A 16,815-nucleotide genomic window follows, 5' to 3' on the forward strand; every position below is an offset into this window, starting at 1 on the left:
GTGTGTTGATGGGAGACAGTTAATCAAATTTGTGTTTTCTAATCTCTGAAACAGTACTCTGATAATAAACGTACTTTGAAAATAAATACATAAGGTTGTTGTTTAATGTGCATCTTGATCTGTGACTCTCTTTCCATCTTGTCCCAGATGCTTACAGCAGTGGCAGAAATGCCTACCGCACGTGAAATAACAAGTCGCAGTGTTTCCCTGATGATTTTTGTTCACGATCAGCGGCGCGAGTCACACAGCAACATGCAATCAGGCTGCGGATTGCTTCACCAGGACAGCTCACGGCCCGCCAGCTCCGCAGCCCGGCTCCGCCCCGCCGCTTGTTGATGTTTCACTTTGTTTTAATTCCCGGGTCGCAAGATGGAGGCGGCGCTGGGGCGGCTGCTGCTGCTATTACTGCCGTTGGCCGCCGCGCTGCAGCTGGGGCAGGTACCGGGGGCTCGACGGGGCGGTAGGGGGGGGGGGGTTCTCCTCCGGGGATTCATCCGTAGGGCGTTTGATAGCTGAAAAATGTCAGGGTGAGGGAGAGGAGCCGTCTGGCTCTCCGTACTGCTGGGCAGATGCACCTCGTGCTGTGTGCGTGTGCCCGCCGCGTCGTGATGGGCTGGTGCCGCGCGAGTATTGCCGTGCGTTATGGCCGCGTCTCCTTCTGGTGATGGCTGTGCTTCTGAACTGAACCCGCGGCAGGGCATCGTGTGGGCTGCTTTCTCCTCCCAGTGCCCGCGTTGTACCTGGCTTCACCCAAACCGTCGTGCAGTCGCCGTCCCATGGGAAGATTTGCCAGGGCCCCTTTTCCCCGAGGTGCTGCTTGAAACTCCCGAGGGCCTGGCACGTCCTGAGCTCACTTCCCGGTCTCCGCTTCCCCTTGCAAACATTGGAAGTGAGATGGGGTTAGCTCTTCGAAATTGTGATCTAGATCTTCAGACGTCAGCACTCCAAGTCGGGGGCAGTGAAGTGTGGGAGCACAGAGACAGCTCAGTCGGTCCTCGAGTACTTCGCTTTGGGCATAGTAGTGCAGGTGCGTTTCAGAGCCCTTATGAAGCTTGACAGTGTGAGCAGGAGCTAGTGGGAGGAGTAGGGCCTGGGCAGGATGGGAATTCGGTGCTGTTAGGTTGCCATCAGGAGCCTGACAATGCACGGCACGCAGTCAGAAGGCTCTTTCCTCAGGAGGGTTTGGGCTGCAGGCAGTTTGCAGCTTCTCCTTGGCTGCCATGGCTATACTGAAAGCATCATCCTGAAAGCACAGTGGTGGAGTACTTCTGCTAGCTTTGCATTGTGGCAGTAAGTTTACCTCGAATATATTACGGGAGCTGTCGTGAAAGGACTGGGAAAAGACCTGGGAACATTGGAGAACGTCTGTGCAATTTCGTTTTCTAAGTTTGAAACGCTTTTGTTCAGCTCTGGAATGTGAACGCCTCCATTGTTGTGCAACACTTGTCGTTTCTTAAATAAGCTGTTTTGAAATCTGGGGTTTGTTTGTTTATTAATTTATTTATTTAAAAGAACGTAAGCATGCATGCTTTGGTTTTGCTTTCTCCTCCTGACATTTTGACAAGCAAAACTGGATTACAGACTGGGAAAAAACAACAGCAGCAACAAACAAAGGCAAGCGATGATGCAACAACAGTAGAAGCGATCTTTGCATCAAAGTAATGTGTTTTTCTAGTGCTAGGTCAAGAATTAGATTTTGTACTTGAGTATTTTTGACGTGCTGTCAGGAACTTGCTGAGAGCACAGTGGGCTGTTTGCTCTGATGTTTGTTTACTCCATTTGCTACTGAGATTTTAGATTTAACTGTGTTCTTTCAAAAAGGCTTACTTGCCTACCAGACCTTATGTTCTTGCAGCTGCTTGAAAAATACTTTTCTGACTATTTGTTGAAGACAGGTTGCTTCACAACAGAAAAACGTAGTCTTCACCATGAGTGCGTGTGCAGTGGGTGTTACGTATTTCAATCAAATAAACTTGTTTATGGTGGCATGCTGACATCTTTCTTTCGTAGCTCTGTGCCAATTTCTCTGTTAACATCTTGGCTTATGTTCTGAACTTTATACCTAAAAGATACCGCCTAATCTTTCTGTGTATGTTTGATTAAATTAAAGCAGTGTGATGCAGCTGCGTTCTGATGATGTGAGATAAAGTGTTTGCCTTTCAAATTCTGGATAAAAGAGTCATAGTGTGAGTTGATTTAACAAGGGGAAAGCAGAGGCAACACATGTAGGGCAGAGGAAAGGATAAGCAGTATTATTCCGTGAGCGTCACAAAGCGAGGAAGGAATATGTGTACTTGTTTGGAAAAGCAGAGCAAAGCAAAAGCGTCACTGTTGGATGTATGTATCAACAAGGTAGTTGAGCTGGAGCTACTTAAGCAAATAATGGATTTCACTGACTTATCCTAAATATCGTAATGCCGTTCAGTGACACCAAGCGTGCTTTGAGCAGATTTTGTGCTAAAATTTGGTGAGCTGTTCTGGACTTGCTGGGCCATTACTGCTGCAAGTATCACTGCTGTAGTGCTAAAAAAGTGATAAAAGTCTTAGGAAAACTCAGGAGATGCATCTGCACCCTATGACAGCATTAAGAGTGATTGTAAGTTATAAAAACAAGTTTTACACTTGTGGTTCAGGCTTCTCCAGAACAGAACATGATTGAGGATTACTGTGTTTGCCCTATGTTCTGGACTCAGCAGCCTCATTGCTGCAGGATTGACTTGTTTTCCTTCCCTCCAGAACAGCAAACATTAACATACGGCTCTCAAGCACTTATTCTTGATCAGTTATCAATGGGATATAGTAACAGGGAATCCTGTGCACCACACACTCTGTGTGGTGGCTCAACTCTCCTGTGCTGCTCCTCTCTGTGGTGGGTGTGTGTCTTGTGTCTCCTGCCCTCGTTTAGGCTGCTGTGTGGTGTGTGGAGTCAGGGAGACTGGCCACAGCAGTTGGGTTACAGAGGGCCCTATTGGGTTTTGGGGGCAATGCTTCAGGAAGGACCAGTGGGAAGACAGCTGTGAGGAAGAATGAAGTGAGCGGGGAGCATCAGTATACAGTCAGGAAAACTGAATTGGAGGGCTGATATTTGCCATGGGAAGGTGCTGTCAAGAGTGATGAATGACCAGTTCATAAACTGCAGCAAGGAAGTTTCAGGTTAGGCATCAGGAAAGCTTTTAACATTAAAGCTAGAGAGAAAAAAAGAACGCTAGAGTAAATAATTGAGGACAGTGTTCATTTTTTTGGACGTCACCGGAAAGCTTTAAGAGTAAGTTAAATGAACACTGCCAGGAATGATGTCAATGTGAGTTGATTCTTACTTTGGAAAAGGTGGCCTCCCTTCCTCTGGTCCTTGAGATGCTTCTGTATCAGTTTGGGAACATTTGGAGTAAGAGCAGTTGAAAACCAGTCATTTGCTCACACCAAAACTTGGAGATCTACTTGCAGTGTTTCATAGCAAGTCTGGCACAAGGCTGATAAAACTGCTTCGGCAACATGAGAACATATAAGGGGTCATGAAAAATTCAGATACAAGTGAGTCCCACACCTCTCCCAGATGTGAGCCTGCGTCTCCACTGCTTGTCTGCCTCTTGCTTATGGAGAGGGAAAAGGAACAGGCTGGCAGTGAAGCAGCCGTTCTCCTGCCAGCTTAATGAGCTGTCGCTGCTCACTGACTTGGCAGAAACGGGAGGGAAGGAAGATGTGTTGGAGAGGAGGGAGCTGCACTCAGTCAGTGGCAGAGGCAGAAAGCTGTTAGATCAGCTCAGCTGTCTTTTTTGTCTGCACAGTACCGACTATTGTAATTTTGACAGCAGGGATGCGTTTACCTAAATATTTCAATTTCTTCAACACAGAATATGCTCCTCAGGTGCAAGCTTTACGTGTACAACGGAAGTCATGACTGTGCTTTTGGGTACCAAGTCAACAGAACTGACAACTTTAAGAAATCATCACATACGGTGCTCATTTGCTGAGCACATTTATTTTGCCCTAAGCCCTTCATTTTCGTACACGTCATTTGATTAAAACAAGAGGTGGGGGACTTTCCCTCTTCTCAGAAGTAACTGGCTATCCGTTGTTTTCATTTTCTAGTAATCTGAGTCACTTCATAGATGTTGACAGAAGATTGCAAAATACTTTCTGTGCGAAGGAACTCAGACTTCGTTTGAAGCTTAAAACTCAAGGATTATTAAGATTGCCTGGAAGGTCCATCCTCCAGGCCCTCTGAATTCCCAAAAGAGAGAAAATACTCGGAAGTCAGGACACAAAATTTTGCTAATCTGTCATGCAGTTTGGGTGTGTAAAAGAAGCACAGCTCCAGGGGCTTGGCAGTTTTTTTTGTTTAACTATACAGCATTCTTAACATATGAGGAACAAAATAAGTGTGGTTTCTGGGAGCTACAGGATGACAGAACAGATTACGTCCCACAGTTGTATGACTGATCCATTTTACGTTTTCAGATACCCAGTTTCCTAAATCAACATATGGGTTATCTGAATAACTGGGATTGGAGCTTCGGAGAAAGGTCAGCATCAACGCCTGTTTCCTAGGAAGGGCAGGGAAAAAGGTTTTCTCTTTTTGATCTCAGTGGACAGAGAATTTTGCTATTTTCTTGCCAAATGCATCTGAAACATCAGGGACAAGTAATTTCCAACCAAGAGGAAATTGCCTTCCTTTAAAAAAAAATGCTGTACTTAGTTAGATAAATAATTCCTATAAATCTGTGTTGGATTTCAAACTACACCTCTTACAAAGCCAGATTTCTGCTGAATGAGATTGGGATGGTGTTTTTCAGTTTGTGGTAGTTCTGGCCACTATGCGTACCCGTTGCTTTAAGGAAATTTGTGCTCCAAGCATTTCCTGCCTCAAAAACCTTTCATTCATTCACACGTTCATTCTGAATTCTGAGGAGTTCTCCTTTCTTTGGAGACACACACACCTCGCTTCTCAGTTGTGCGATGTGAAACTGTCTCAAACACAGTGCTAAAGATGCTGAAGGGACAGAGAAGAGTTTTCTGTGGAAAGTGAAACATGGAAAGAATAATTTAAGGCTCCCAAAAGGCAAATAGAGAATCTAATATTATTTCTGAGGAGACGACTCAGGAAAGCAGTGTAGCACTCTTTACACATGGCCATGTCCAAGAGTGGATGGTTTTTGTATATAGGCCTTGTCATGGGGCAGAGCTGGGAGATTTCAGGTCCCATCTGCACAAGAACCCCTCGGATTGCAAGGATGAAATGAGAGGACAGAACGAAGGAAACAAGAAATCACAGCAACTGAGGTATGAAAGAAGGAAATAAGTCCCCGGGGCTTGGAGGAGGCCTGTGAAGAATAACTTGGAGGAGAAAAACAAAACACTGGTGCTGATAAAGCCAGGTGTTCTCTATCACAACAGGCTGACAGCTTGAGGGCTTAATGGAGCTCTTAATGAACTTGACAGAGAGTGAGACTCTGATTGTCTCATGTGTTGTCTGTTCTGTTTCAGCTAATGTTTGTCTCTTCTTTTCCATTACATCCATGCGTAACAAGTTCTTCTGATAATTTTGATTATTGCTTTATCTGTATTTAACAAATAAGTTACACTTAGAAGGAAGCACTCATTGTTTTTCCTCATCAATCATTTTTATTAAAAAAGAGGGGAAAAAAGCCTGTACCTGGAACGAGAAGTATATCCCTGTTCTTTCTGTTTGCAAGGTCAAAAGCCTGAGAGCTGTGGGCCATTCTGCAGGACAGTGTGTGAAAGTTGCATATGGCCTGTACAGTTTCGTGTGTTTTCTCATAGAAAGTTACATCTCTTTTCTTTGTTATTTTCCAGGAAACGATCAGAGTCAATGTTATGATGTTGGAAAGCAGTGGAGAATTCCACAAAGGACAGGTTTGTCAGGTTTTTCTATTTATTCAATGAATTAATATGCAGCGAAACAAAGTCAGCACATGGATGAGAATACATTGCTTGGTCTGACTTCAGTCAGTGTTAATCGTGTTCCTCTGAGAACAGAACTGCAGCACAGGGGCTGGACTGCACGCTCATTGTCTGTCTGTCTTTCAGGTTGTGTTTAATATCACCTATGTTAACGGACAGGTGTATCTGAATGATTTTCCTATGAGAAGTGGAGTTGCCCACATAACGTGTCAAACAGTAATATGTGAGTATTCTCCTTCTGTCTTTCCTTTCCCTGCAGTATGATGATTCCCCATTATCTAGTAACGAAAGCTTAACAATTTCTACGTGTACTTGTACTCTGCAAACTTTAGTACTGTAGAAGCAAATTTCCCAAATGAGGAAAGTTTTCCTACTGATGTGTGTGGAAAAAATCGTGGTGCCTTGTACTGTGGTCGCACTGACATGCTTGTATCTAAGTGCTTGAATCTGAACTCAAGACCCTGCCTGTCTTTTCAGAAGAATGTTTTGCAGGACAAGCTGGACAATGTAAACAGAAGGATGCAGCTCCACCCTGCTAATGGCCACGTCCCTTGGCTCACTGGCATGCATCCAAACAGAGGCTCAATAGCAAAAATATGAAGACCTCTCGGGAAGATCTTTTTAATTATCTCATTTCTGTCTTTTGTAGACAAATAAGGTTCTCCTGGACAGGATATTAAGGCACCAGTACTGCAGATTTGCTGTGTTTCATATTGGTTAATGTTTTCAAATGATCTTGAAATTGCTGGTTTTTATCCACCAATTCGACACAACCCCTTTGTGAAAGATCAGAAAGAACTGTGGTTTTTGAGATGCACAGAGCATGCTGAATAATTAAGCAAGGCCCGTTGTATTACTTGCTTTAAGCTTCTGTTTACAGAATGATCTCTTGGTAGATGAGGTGCAGTCAGTCTGCTGCTTGGTTTCTGAGGTCACCACCCCTTTACTTTCAGTCATTTACTTAGAGAGTACTAATGCTTCTGTAAGTGGCTTCTCTGAGCCACGACCTTGTCTCTTGAACCCTTTCTTCCCAAATATTATCAATTATTGATTTGACATTATTTCTTTTCTGAAGTGGGAGAACAGAACAGTAATTCACTTCTCTGTTTCCGGGGTAGTTATGTTCCTATTGCTTCTGTGTTTTCTATCCAAGGATAGAAAAATGTGTCAAAATATCATTTACCTACAAGATAATTGACTCCAGAAAAACAGTTATGATTTTACTGACTAATTTTGAGAGATGCTGAGCACTCTACAGTAATGGTTCCTATTAATTTCCAAAGCCGTAATTGTATAGCTTGCAGTGGCTGCAGCTATGAATGAGAATCTGAAACAATGGGAAAAATACTGGTTGGACCTGGGAGCTGGGAACCTGGAACTGTCCACCCTCGTGTTTGGATCTGGGTCCTCATCACAGTACTTCTTGTCTGTCTACCTGCAAACTGACAGTTACGTATTTACTAACAACATTCTCAACAGCGGATTCAAGGAACGTTTATAAAAGGCTGAAGGAGTACTGAAATACTTGTTACTTACTAAGAGGGGAAAAATAATCCTGAATATTTGTGTGTAAGATCAAAATTGAGCCAGATGTTCACACTCTTGAATATTAAGAGACCAAGTCTCCAGAGCAGTACTGTCTTGATGTTATTGTTACATTGTCCCTGTACCTGTATCCCCTCTTCAACTTCCAACAAAGTCAGTTTCAGATCAGTGAACACCTTTAGCTCCAGCCCGACACGTGAAAGGTTGGGACTGTAGGATCTTTGTTCTTTTAATATCTGCTTGCTGCTGTAGTTCAGAAAATATTCAGTGAGCATGTTAGTGCTTATACCCATGGGGAACAGCCCCTCTTTCTTTCCTTCTGCCACTTATTTTCCCAACGTAAGATACTCCTAAATGGTTCCAGAAAGGGTTTATCTATATTTAAAAGAGGTAAACAGCTTTATAAGGAAAAGGGTCGCAGGTGGAGTTGTGTAACTGAAGGACACAAGTGGACCATATTCCTTGAGTGCCTCTTAAGCAAGTACTGCAGGTGACACACAGCATGGTGGCTTAGAGATGGGCAGCAGAGTCTCAGCTCCTGTACTGTGTGGTTGCATGGTAGATAGGTCTCCCCGACTTCCACTGCTTCCCTCCAGCTCCAGCATGGCCTCACCTGCAGGGATGCCACATCATTTGCATCTGTTTGCCCCGTGGAGAATTCCAGCATACACTGCCTTCTGCTTGGGATGGTTTCTCTTTGAAAACTGTGCCACTGTGTCTTAACAGTGGAGACTGGAAGCCTGGATGACGCAGAGCGGCAGCGCCTGGGAACTGTCAGTGTTCGCATCATGGTTCACGAGTGGCCCTTGGCATCCAGTTCTGATTTGCAGCTGATTGTCATTCAGGAAGAAGTGACGGAAGTTGATGGAAGACAGGTAGGGAAAAATAACACTTTGCCTGTTTTGAATTTAGGAGTGGCAAAAAGGAACCAAGAGGTAAAAGGTTTATCTGCGTGTGGGTAGCGGTCAAGGTACAAAGTATATAATCCAATGCTAGCTAGCACCGTGCTGAGGGAGATAAAACCAACCTGGGTCAGCAGAGGTGTTTCATGAGGAGAACTCAAGTTTTAATGTTTACATTCTTATCTCAGTAGTTAGCAGTTGGATGACTTTCCATGAAGCTTGTTAGAATATCGTGAGCTTTTCCAAAATGCAAGGAAAGTCAAACTTACGAGCAATATTTCATTTTCAAAGTAATATACAAAATGAATAACTGGGCATGTGCACACTCTGAGATTTTGCCCATCGTTTATTCCAAGCTAATAAAACGTTTCAACCATGCAGCTTGCAGCAGCTTCCTCTTAAGTGGGCTTACTAGGAACCATCATTTGAGGGCTTAGCCTTAGACTGTTTTGTATGCAAGCTAATTAATTCATCTGAATAAAAATACTGATTTGAACATAGATTTTTTTTTTTCAGATGAACAGCAGAAAAAAATAAATCCACAGAACTTCAACTGTATTTGCACATATAGCAGAGAATGTGAGGGGCTATAACTGGAGCTGAGACTGAAACATGCGGAGCTGAGTTCTCACAGTCACCAATATTTTTCCAACCAGAGTGGTTATAGTTAGAAGACATAGCTGCTGTCCTATATTCTGCTGCATTTTTTTAATAGGATGATGATAAAACCATCAAGTGTTAATTAATGGCATGCCCATCATGCAGTACGTGCAGGCATGATGCATTTCCCTGTGAAAATTTTTCTCTTAATAGAAGTGATGATTGCCCTGAGAGATTTGAACCCTACTGTTGGCTCATAAGCTTCAGGTTTGCTACGGTTGTTGGACAGTTGTGTTTTAGTTCAGATCTCAAACTGGATATCATAAAACATATTGGGTTTGCACAGAGACCTGGTAAGAACACACAGAAACCTCATGCTGTTTCCCTCATTGTTCCTGTAAGTCAGAAGCTTTCCATTTTTATAATCAGGTATCAGCTGACAGTAACAGCCATCTTTTTGGTTGTATTGTTCTGCACAGGTTAAAAGCAAAGGGTTGATGGCTCTGAAAGCATCAGTGAAACTGCATCATCTCCGTGTGTGTTTACAAACTATTCTACATCAACCTGTAGTAGGAGAGTTGAATATGTGAACACACAGTTACTCTATACTTCATCGCTGTCTGCTCTGAATGATATCACTTAAAAGAAATAAAAGCTTAAGCTAAACAAAAGCAGCAGTGAATGATCTCAGCAGGATTTTTTTCACTTGTTGGGGAAAAAAAAAATCAATGTCTGTAAAAGCAGCAGTGTCAGTCTTATCTGAGCAACATGCTAAATGTTTCCATGTGCCCTTTTAGATATATTTCAGTTTTCCGTGCTTTAAAGCGCCTCCTTGACAAGAGGAGCTCTGTAAGACTTGGCTGAAAGCCCACAGATTGATGACCACACGTTTTTGCAGGGAGAGGGAGACTTGGTCTGTTCAGCATACGTTCTAATATGGTGTTGGCTGTAGAAATGTGTTAAGTACAAACTAGGAGTACTGATTCATGTTACAGCATCTGTCTAAATCTTACTGGCTTGGAGTTGACTAGCATGTACTGGTTTCCTTTGCCAACCTACTTTGTCTTTAAATTCAATAATATCAATCTGTCTGCATCTCTTGCAGGTTCAGCAGGAAGAAGTAACAGAAATAGATATCTTAGTGAAGGACCTGAGGGTACTGAGGCATTCAAACTACACCGTCCCTTTGAAAGAGAGCATGCTGTATTCCATCCCAAGGGACAACGATGTGCTGTTTACACTTCCCAACCTCTCAGGAAAAGGTCTCTCTCTTAGATGTTACATAATATTTTTGCACATAATTTACATATTGATTTACAAGGGCAAAAGAACATTGTAACCCCAGTGTTTTGCATGGTTAAACAGCTGTCAGATTCACCATGATGTATATATAGATATATTTAGACATAAATTCCACTCTTTTACATTCTAGTTATTTCTTTTGTTTTGTTTCCAAATCTGCTCTCCTTTGAATTACTTGGTGCTGGTAAAATCATAGCCGACATTTACATAAATAAATACCTCTTTCGGTGCTGCTTTGGAAATTTCCCTAAAGCCCCCCCTTTTCCTGAGATCAAAGGGGAAAACTCTGGAGGAAATACCTTGTCTGGGTCACTTCCAAATCAGAGAAAAGTTATTAAACTTGAATAACTTTCAAGAGAAGTTACTGGATACTTTAATCTTGTTTCAGTTTAGTTTAATCAGAAACTCAAGAATTTCATAGGAGATAAATACTTGTATCTGGTGTGTCACTTTTAAAATCTGGTGACAGTTGACACATAGCTAAGGGCTGCTCTGTAATACTGCTGCTTCTTATCAAGAGAAAAATAAATGTTGGCTTTCTTTGATTTTACTGAAGTGGAGCATGTTTTTGCTTCCTAGCTTAGAGAGTCAAATAAAAAAAGTGGGGAAAAAAAAAACATTCCCCCCCCCCCCAAAAAAAAAAAAAACAGAAAACCAACCCTCCCACTAAATCCAGCTTTTCTACTTCAGATATTCAAGATCCCCTGCAAACTACCAGTCAGTACCTGATCTGGCAAGTAGAAACCACAGTGGATGAAGAGACATTACCTGGCAAGTTACCGGAAACACCTCTTAGGATAGAGCCTCCATCCTCCTACAAGGTAGGGTCTCGTTGTTGCTTTTCCTTGTTTGTTTGTTTTCATTAGTATTTCCTTAAAAGATTGGCCTAAAGAGGAGAAGCAGGTTTTTTTCCTTCCTGTTTTTTCTCCTGTCTCCACAGAAATGAGAATATGACTTGGTGACGTTCCTAGGAAAACAAATGTAGTAGTGTGTTGCTGATAAAGCAGAACATCATAGTTCAGGAGAACAGACAAACAGACTTCCTCTCTGTTTTTAGTATTGTCTGCAGAAACATGCACAATTGCTGGGTTACTTCCTTCCTGGATGGTTACAGAAGGAATCAAATTAAAGCACTGTTAAAATTCAGATAGCGGGTTTTCTTTATGTAAATGGTAGGAAGGTGTAGAACATTCTAGACCTTTCTTTGGTTCTCTCCTTTGCATTTGAAGAAAGCAATATAGCATATAATAGATTTCTCAAGAGAGAGTTGCCACTCCTACTTAGTTATGTGACAGTGGCTGATATCTGTAGAAGTCAAGGGAATCCCCACAGCCAACCACTGTGAACAAGAGACTGTTAAGGCACGCTCCAGAAGACTGAAAAACAACAACAAAATCAAAGCTAAGCCAAAACTTTCTTAAATAGCTTCAGTGGTGAGATATCTTTCTTACTCCACTCAAAGTCATATGAATGTCTAAATCCTGCAGTGTTGTGACCTCACAGGTGTATCATGAAAATGAGATGTGATATTAACATTATAACGGATTGAGTATTTACAGCAGTTTTAACTCTTTTTTAGCTTTAAATTGCTTTTTTTTTTTCTGACATTGCTTAGAGGCAGGCGCTGGCCACTGGTTGATGAGCCATGAGTTTCACCAACTGTAAGAAACACAGCAGCAGATTGAAAGCTTCAGTTCCACATGAGTTATGGATGGGTTTCCACAGCCTACTTTGTGGTGGAGGGAAACGCTTAAAGTGCACTGCTGAGAGAGCATGGCAAAAACAATGTGCTGAAAGTTAAAGACAGGGGAGCACATTCTTTAACCCTCTCCTGCATTTCAGGGACCCTTCTTTGCTGAATACAGCAATGCAATCATAGCTACCCTCTGTTCAACTCTTTCCCCAAGTGGCCTTTGCTTTTAGGGAACTCTCTGAGGATGGGTCACTTCTGCACAAATTAAACCTTCTTGTAGAAATAGTTGCAAGGTTCCAAACTTTAGAAAAGAAACTAATCTGAGTCACCAATTAATGACATCCTGCTTTTACCAGTAGCTACAAAACAGCACCTGCTCTGTTTTGCAACCTGATTATGTCTACCCGTTTGATTGTAGGTGATGTGCCAGTGGGTGGAAGACTTGAGAAAATGGCTCTGCAGATTCTGGTTTAAATCTTTACCCATTTTCTTTAACTTGATGGAAGTCATTGTGGTTGGAGTTATTGGAGCAGCGCTCATTGTAAAAGTCTTAAAGGTGATTTTCCCTTCCTGTGAGCCCAAGTAAGTAACTTCTGTTGTTCTACTTTTATTTTTTACATGAAGACAAAGCATTACTGAAAAATCTTTCAAGTTAGAAGCAGCCCTGCTCCTTAGGCAGTTTAATAGGAAGGATGCCAGCAAATGTTCATTCTAAGTAACCTTTTGATGCAAAGGTAAATCTTTCACTGGGAGCATCTTTAGCTTGGCTGTGATAATACCAAATCTGTGTTAGGTCTTGTAAAGACTGCATTTTGAGACACCATTATCGTAACTCCAACAGAGGAGAGTAGAAGCTAGAGCTAAGCCATCCCTGCATCCTATGTCTTTTCATAGTGTTGCAGTCATTACTGTAGTTATGAAAGGTCTCAAATTTGTTTGCTACTCTGGGTGAGATTTCTTTAAGGAGTTACCTATATCGGGAGCTTGAAAGCTGGAGGGGGTGGTGGTATCATTTGTGGCAAAAGGTTATAAATAAAACTGACTGGCTGGGATCTTACCAGCAACACTAATATTTTTCAGAGAAACGAGTTTTCCAGACAAGGTGTGGAAGGAAATGGCAGCTGCAGCTAAGGAATCAGTAGAGGTGTAGTGCTGCAGTAGGAAAGCGTGAACGTTTTTAAGGAACCCAAGTCAACTCAGGAAGCCTTAACCCTTGGAATCAAATGTTCTTTAAGGAGGAATGATTGACAGTGAATTGTGCTTCCTCACTCAGAGCAAGCACAGCTGATATTCTCAAATACTGCTGACCAGCTGTGCTTCTGAAAGGCCCTGAGTGTGGTTGATTTATGCATTCACCCAGGGATAAGAGTTGGCCTTAGTGCTTCTGAGAGAGCTAGGAAGATGGAGGGCTGGTAAACTGAGAAGGCTGGAAAGTGCAGCGACGGAAGATGCCATGCTTCCCCTGACACTTCCCAAAGCCTGCTGTCAGGGCAGAGCACCTCTTGAAACTAGCTTGTTAGAGTAATGAAGATAAAGAAATGGTTTGTAACAGCTGCTCTCCTACAGCTGTAAGGAGCTTAATGCTGTGGAGCTTTGAAATAAATAGAACTAGGAAAAGTGTCTGATGATCTATCCATAGCAGAGGTCAGTACAGAATGAGGAACCAGATCAGATCACAGTAACTTCTTGTCCAGCTGCAGAACATGGAGCTTGTGTGCAGCTTGTCAGAGCATTCTGAGGAACTGAGAGGCTGAACAGCTTTAAGCCGTGTTGAAATTGAGCCTACTCAACTCATAGCTCAGATGTACCAACTGAACTGGGGGACCTCCCTGAAACAAGTTTTGGAACGAGTTTCTTGTAAGATTTTCATTCTGCTTTCAAAGAACAAGTATTATTAGGGTAATGCTTGACACATTTATTTAAATGGAAGGGTGCTTTTAAGAATATGACTTATTTTTAGAACAGAGCATTGTTTTGAGTAGTATTTTATAATGCCAGCTAATCTTCCCTTTCAGAGGCATCCTTCTCCTGGATCAAATGAGCTTTGTACCTGTGATTACCATCAGCTTACCTTCAGATGTTCCAGACAGGAAAAATAATCTAGATGAGAGAACATGTACTTAATATTGTATTTACTTCAGAGTTGCTCTTGTTTGTTTGTTTTTAAATGATTTTTAGTTGACTTGAAATTTGGCACTTGATCTTAATACTTTGTTTCCTACTGAGAAAACTAAGCCAGCTGGTAAAGGGACAGTCAAGATGAGGCTCCAAGCTGACTTCCCTGTGCCTCTTCATAAACATGCAGCCTTTTCCAGAAGCTTCAAAATACAGCTACCGTTGGTTTTAACTTCTGTGAAGTCACTTCTCTGCAGCTCAGACAGGGTGCTGGCTGCCTTCACTCCTATATATAGACCAGCTCTCCTAAGCAGCCAGCTGATGAAATTCAGGGTGCCCTGAAGTCTCCAAGTACTACTTTTCAGAAAAGGACAAAGGAGTATCACAGACGTGTGCCTGCAAGCCAGAACAGAGCTGCTCAACCTGGGTTCAGGTCTCTTAGAATTGAGTGTGCCTTGAAAGGAAAGTATCACTACCAAACATTTGTATTGATCAAGTAATTTGACATATATGCAAAACAAAGTCAAAAAAGGCAGATTTGTATTTCAAGCACTTTATACTTTTATGACCCCTTAATGCTCATAAAAATCATTAGCACTTGTAACTTGGCTTGTTCACGAGGTTCTTTTTGTCTTTGTGACAGTGCTATGTGACATCTCAAAATCAAGGGAAAAAAAAAACCCAAATCCACAGTACTGGCTTACTGAGTAGGCTCAGTCTTCCCATGCTGTTCATGTTTTTCAAATAAACATTTCAATTGTTTATTAGTCTGTGGTGAAGCATATATTTATTTTGCTACATAAACAGCAGCTTGGGGGATGTGTTACTTACATGGAGCTATTTGTTTTTTTAGCTTTTCATTGTTCTAACTTAGAGGAGTTGTTTTTCAGAATGATGGGGGGGGGGCGGGAGGGGAAGGAATCCAGACTACCTGGCATTAGACTGAGCAGTTATCATTTGGCAGATGAAAATTATCCATGCTTTTTGTTCTAGCACCTCGTGCATTTGTACTCACAGTTCCTTCCTCACACTCAGTGTCACCAGAGAGCAGGATCCCAACTGTTCCCACATCACCTGGCCCCTCAGCTGGACGTGTTGTGGCTGGTGTGGTGCTTCAGGTGGCTGTGGAGCACTAAATGTCCAAGCAAGGCAGATACTCCGCTGATCTGAGACAAGCAGCAATGACTGGTGTCCCTGGAGTCACAATCAGTGCTTTCCCAGTGCTCTACCCCAACAGAGCTACCACAATAATGCCATGACTCATTAAGACACAGCTCAAAGGTTCTGAATTAAGAAATTTGGTGAAAGAAAGTACGACAGAGGTGGTGGTCATCCTTATCAGCTAATAAGGAAACCACAGAGACTCCACCACAAAGGTGGTGACTGCACAGACAAGAACTGTTGAAGTCTCCCACAGACAGTTCTTGTCCATGCACGTGGAAATGAATGTCCCTTCACAGAATCATTAAGGTTGGAAAAGACCACTAAGATCACTCAGTTCAACTGCCAACCTGTCATCACCATACCCATGGACCACATCCCTCAGTGCCACAGGTTTCTTGAATATCTTCTGGAATGGTGACACTACGACCTCCCTGGGCATCCTATTCCAATGCATCACTACTCTTTCCAAGAAGAAATTTTTCCTAATGCCCAACCCAAACCTCTCCTGGTACAACTTAAAGCCATTACCTCTCATCCTGTCACTGTTGCTGACCTCCACCTTGCCACAACCTCTTTTCAGGCAATTGTAGAGAGTGGTAAGGTTTCCCCAAGCCTTCTCTTCTCCAGACTGAACAATCCCAGTTCCCTCAGCCATTCCCCGTAAGACCTGTGCTCCAGACCTTTCACAGCTATGCTGCCCTTCTCTGGACACACTCCAGGGCCTCGATGTCTTCCTTGTAGTGAGGGGCCCGAAACTGAACACAGTACTTGAGGAGCAGCTTCAGCAGTGCCAAGTACTGTGTAAGGTTCAAATTTAACCACAAAAAAAAAAAAGGGGGGGGAGGGGGCAGACATACAAGAGTTTTACCTTACTGCATAAGTATGGTATGAATTGCAATGTGGATAGAAATTGAGCAGCTGTTAGTGTGTGCTCTTTGCATCCCTACTTATGAAACTGTAAACCAAGCACCTGCACCACAACAAGAAGGTTTAACAGTGTGCTAAACAGCTGCAGCATAAATAAGTGAGTGGTTGAGCCTGAAAGCGTTGGTACTGCTTCAAAGATTGGCCTATTTCCACAGGCCAAATGATCCTCTTATTTCTGTATTGTGCTCTACAAAGTTACCAAGCACTTGGAAAGAAATACTTACATCTCTAAGCTGATGGCAGTAAGTGGGAAAAGCAGTATAAGCCTTGAACAGAAACACACTAGTTACCAGACAAAATTGCTGTGCTACTGAGCTATCAAGTCTCAAAAACTTTTAGCAGAGGATTTCTGTTTCAGCACACACATGGTTTTCCTGATTCAAAAAACTCATACCTTTAAGAGGAGGGCCAAGTTGAGCTGAGACAAATCTGAACCATTTTGTAAAACAGCTAACAAGTTAGGGAAAGAAAACTGTCCTGCATGCCAGTTGCAGCAAGTCTCATTTTCCATGCACAAGAAGGATACAGGTGCAACCTGAAAGAAAAAAACAATAAAGATAAATCACCCTGTAAGACTAGGAAAGGCAGATCCCACACTTGTTCCTGTCAACTTTGGCTCTCACTGTAGCTGTTCTGTTGTCTCAG

The 16,815-nt window shown here is 42.5% G+C and overlaps 2 protein-coding genes across 2 annotated transcripts in view; both read left to right on the forward strand.

Annotated features, from left to right (window-relative positions):
- The window catches only part of PLEKHG1 (pleckstrin homology and RhoGEF domain containing G1), a 521,486-nt gene that overhangs the window by 35,995 nt on the left and 468,676 nt on the right, over positions 1 to 16,815 (forward strand). The window lies entirely within an intron of this gene.
- GINM1 (glycosylated integral membrane protein 1) lies at positions 345 to 14,841 on the forward strand. Its single transcript, XM_065732240.1, has 8 exons — positions 345 to 438; positions 5,815 to 5,874; positions 6,049 to 6,145; positions 8,194 to 8,342; positions 10,075 to 10,231; positions 10,962 to 11,092; positions 12,383 to 12,546; positions 13,980 to 14,841. The coding sequence occupies exons 1-8, from the start codon at positions 370 to 372 to the stop codon at positions 14,086 to 14,088; spliced, it is 936 nt and encodes a 311-aa protein (XP_065588312.1). The 5' UTR covers positions 345 to 369; the 3' UTR covers positions 14,089 to 14,841.

Source organism: Cyrtonyx montezumae, unplaced genomic scaffold, assembly GCF_038088225.1.
Source record: "Cyrtonyx montezumae isolate F1298 unplaced genomic scaffold, pur_monq_1.0 scaffold_0, whole genome shotgun sequence".
Classification (NCBI taxonomy): Eukaryota; Metazoa; Chordata; class Aves; order Galliformes; family Odontophoridae; genus Cyrtonyx; species Cyrtonyx montezumae.

Excerpts from the sequence above, each read along its gene's own strand:
- GINM1 (XM_065732240.1), top strand. The coding sequence starts at position 370 with ATGGAGGCGGCGCTGGGGCGGCTGCTGCTGCTATTACTGCCGTTGGCC. Across the intron at positions 8,343-10,074 it reads CGGAAGTTGATGGAAGACAG|GTTCAGCAGGAAGAAGTAAC; the intron begins GTAGGGAAAAAT and ends CATCTCTTGCAG. Across the intron at positions 11,093-12,382 it reads AGCCTCCATCCTCCTACAAG|GTGATGTGCCAGTGGGTGGA; the intron begins GTAGGGTCTCGT and ends GTTTGATTGTAG.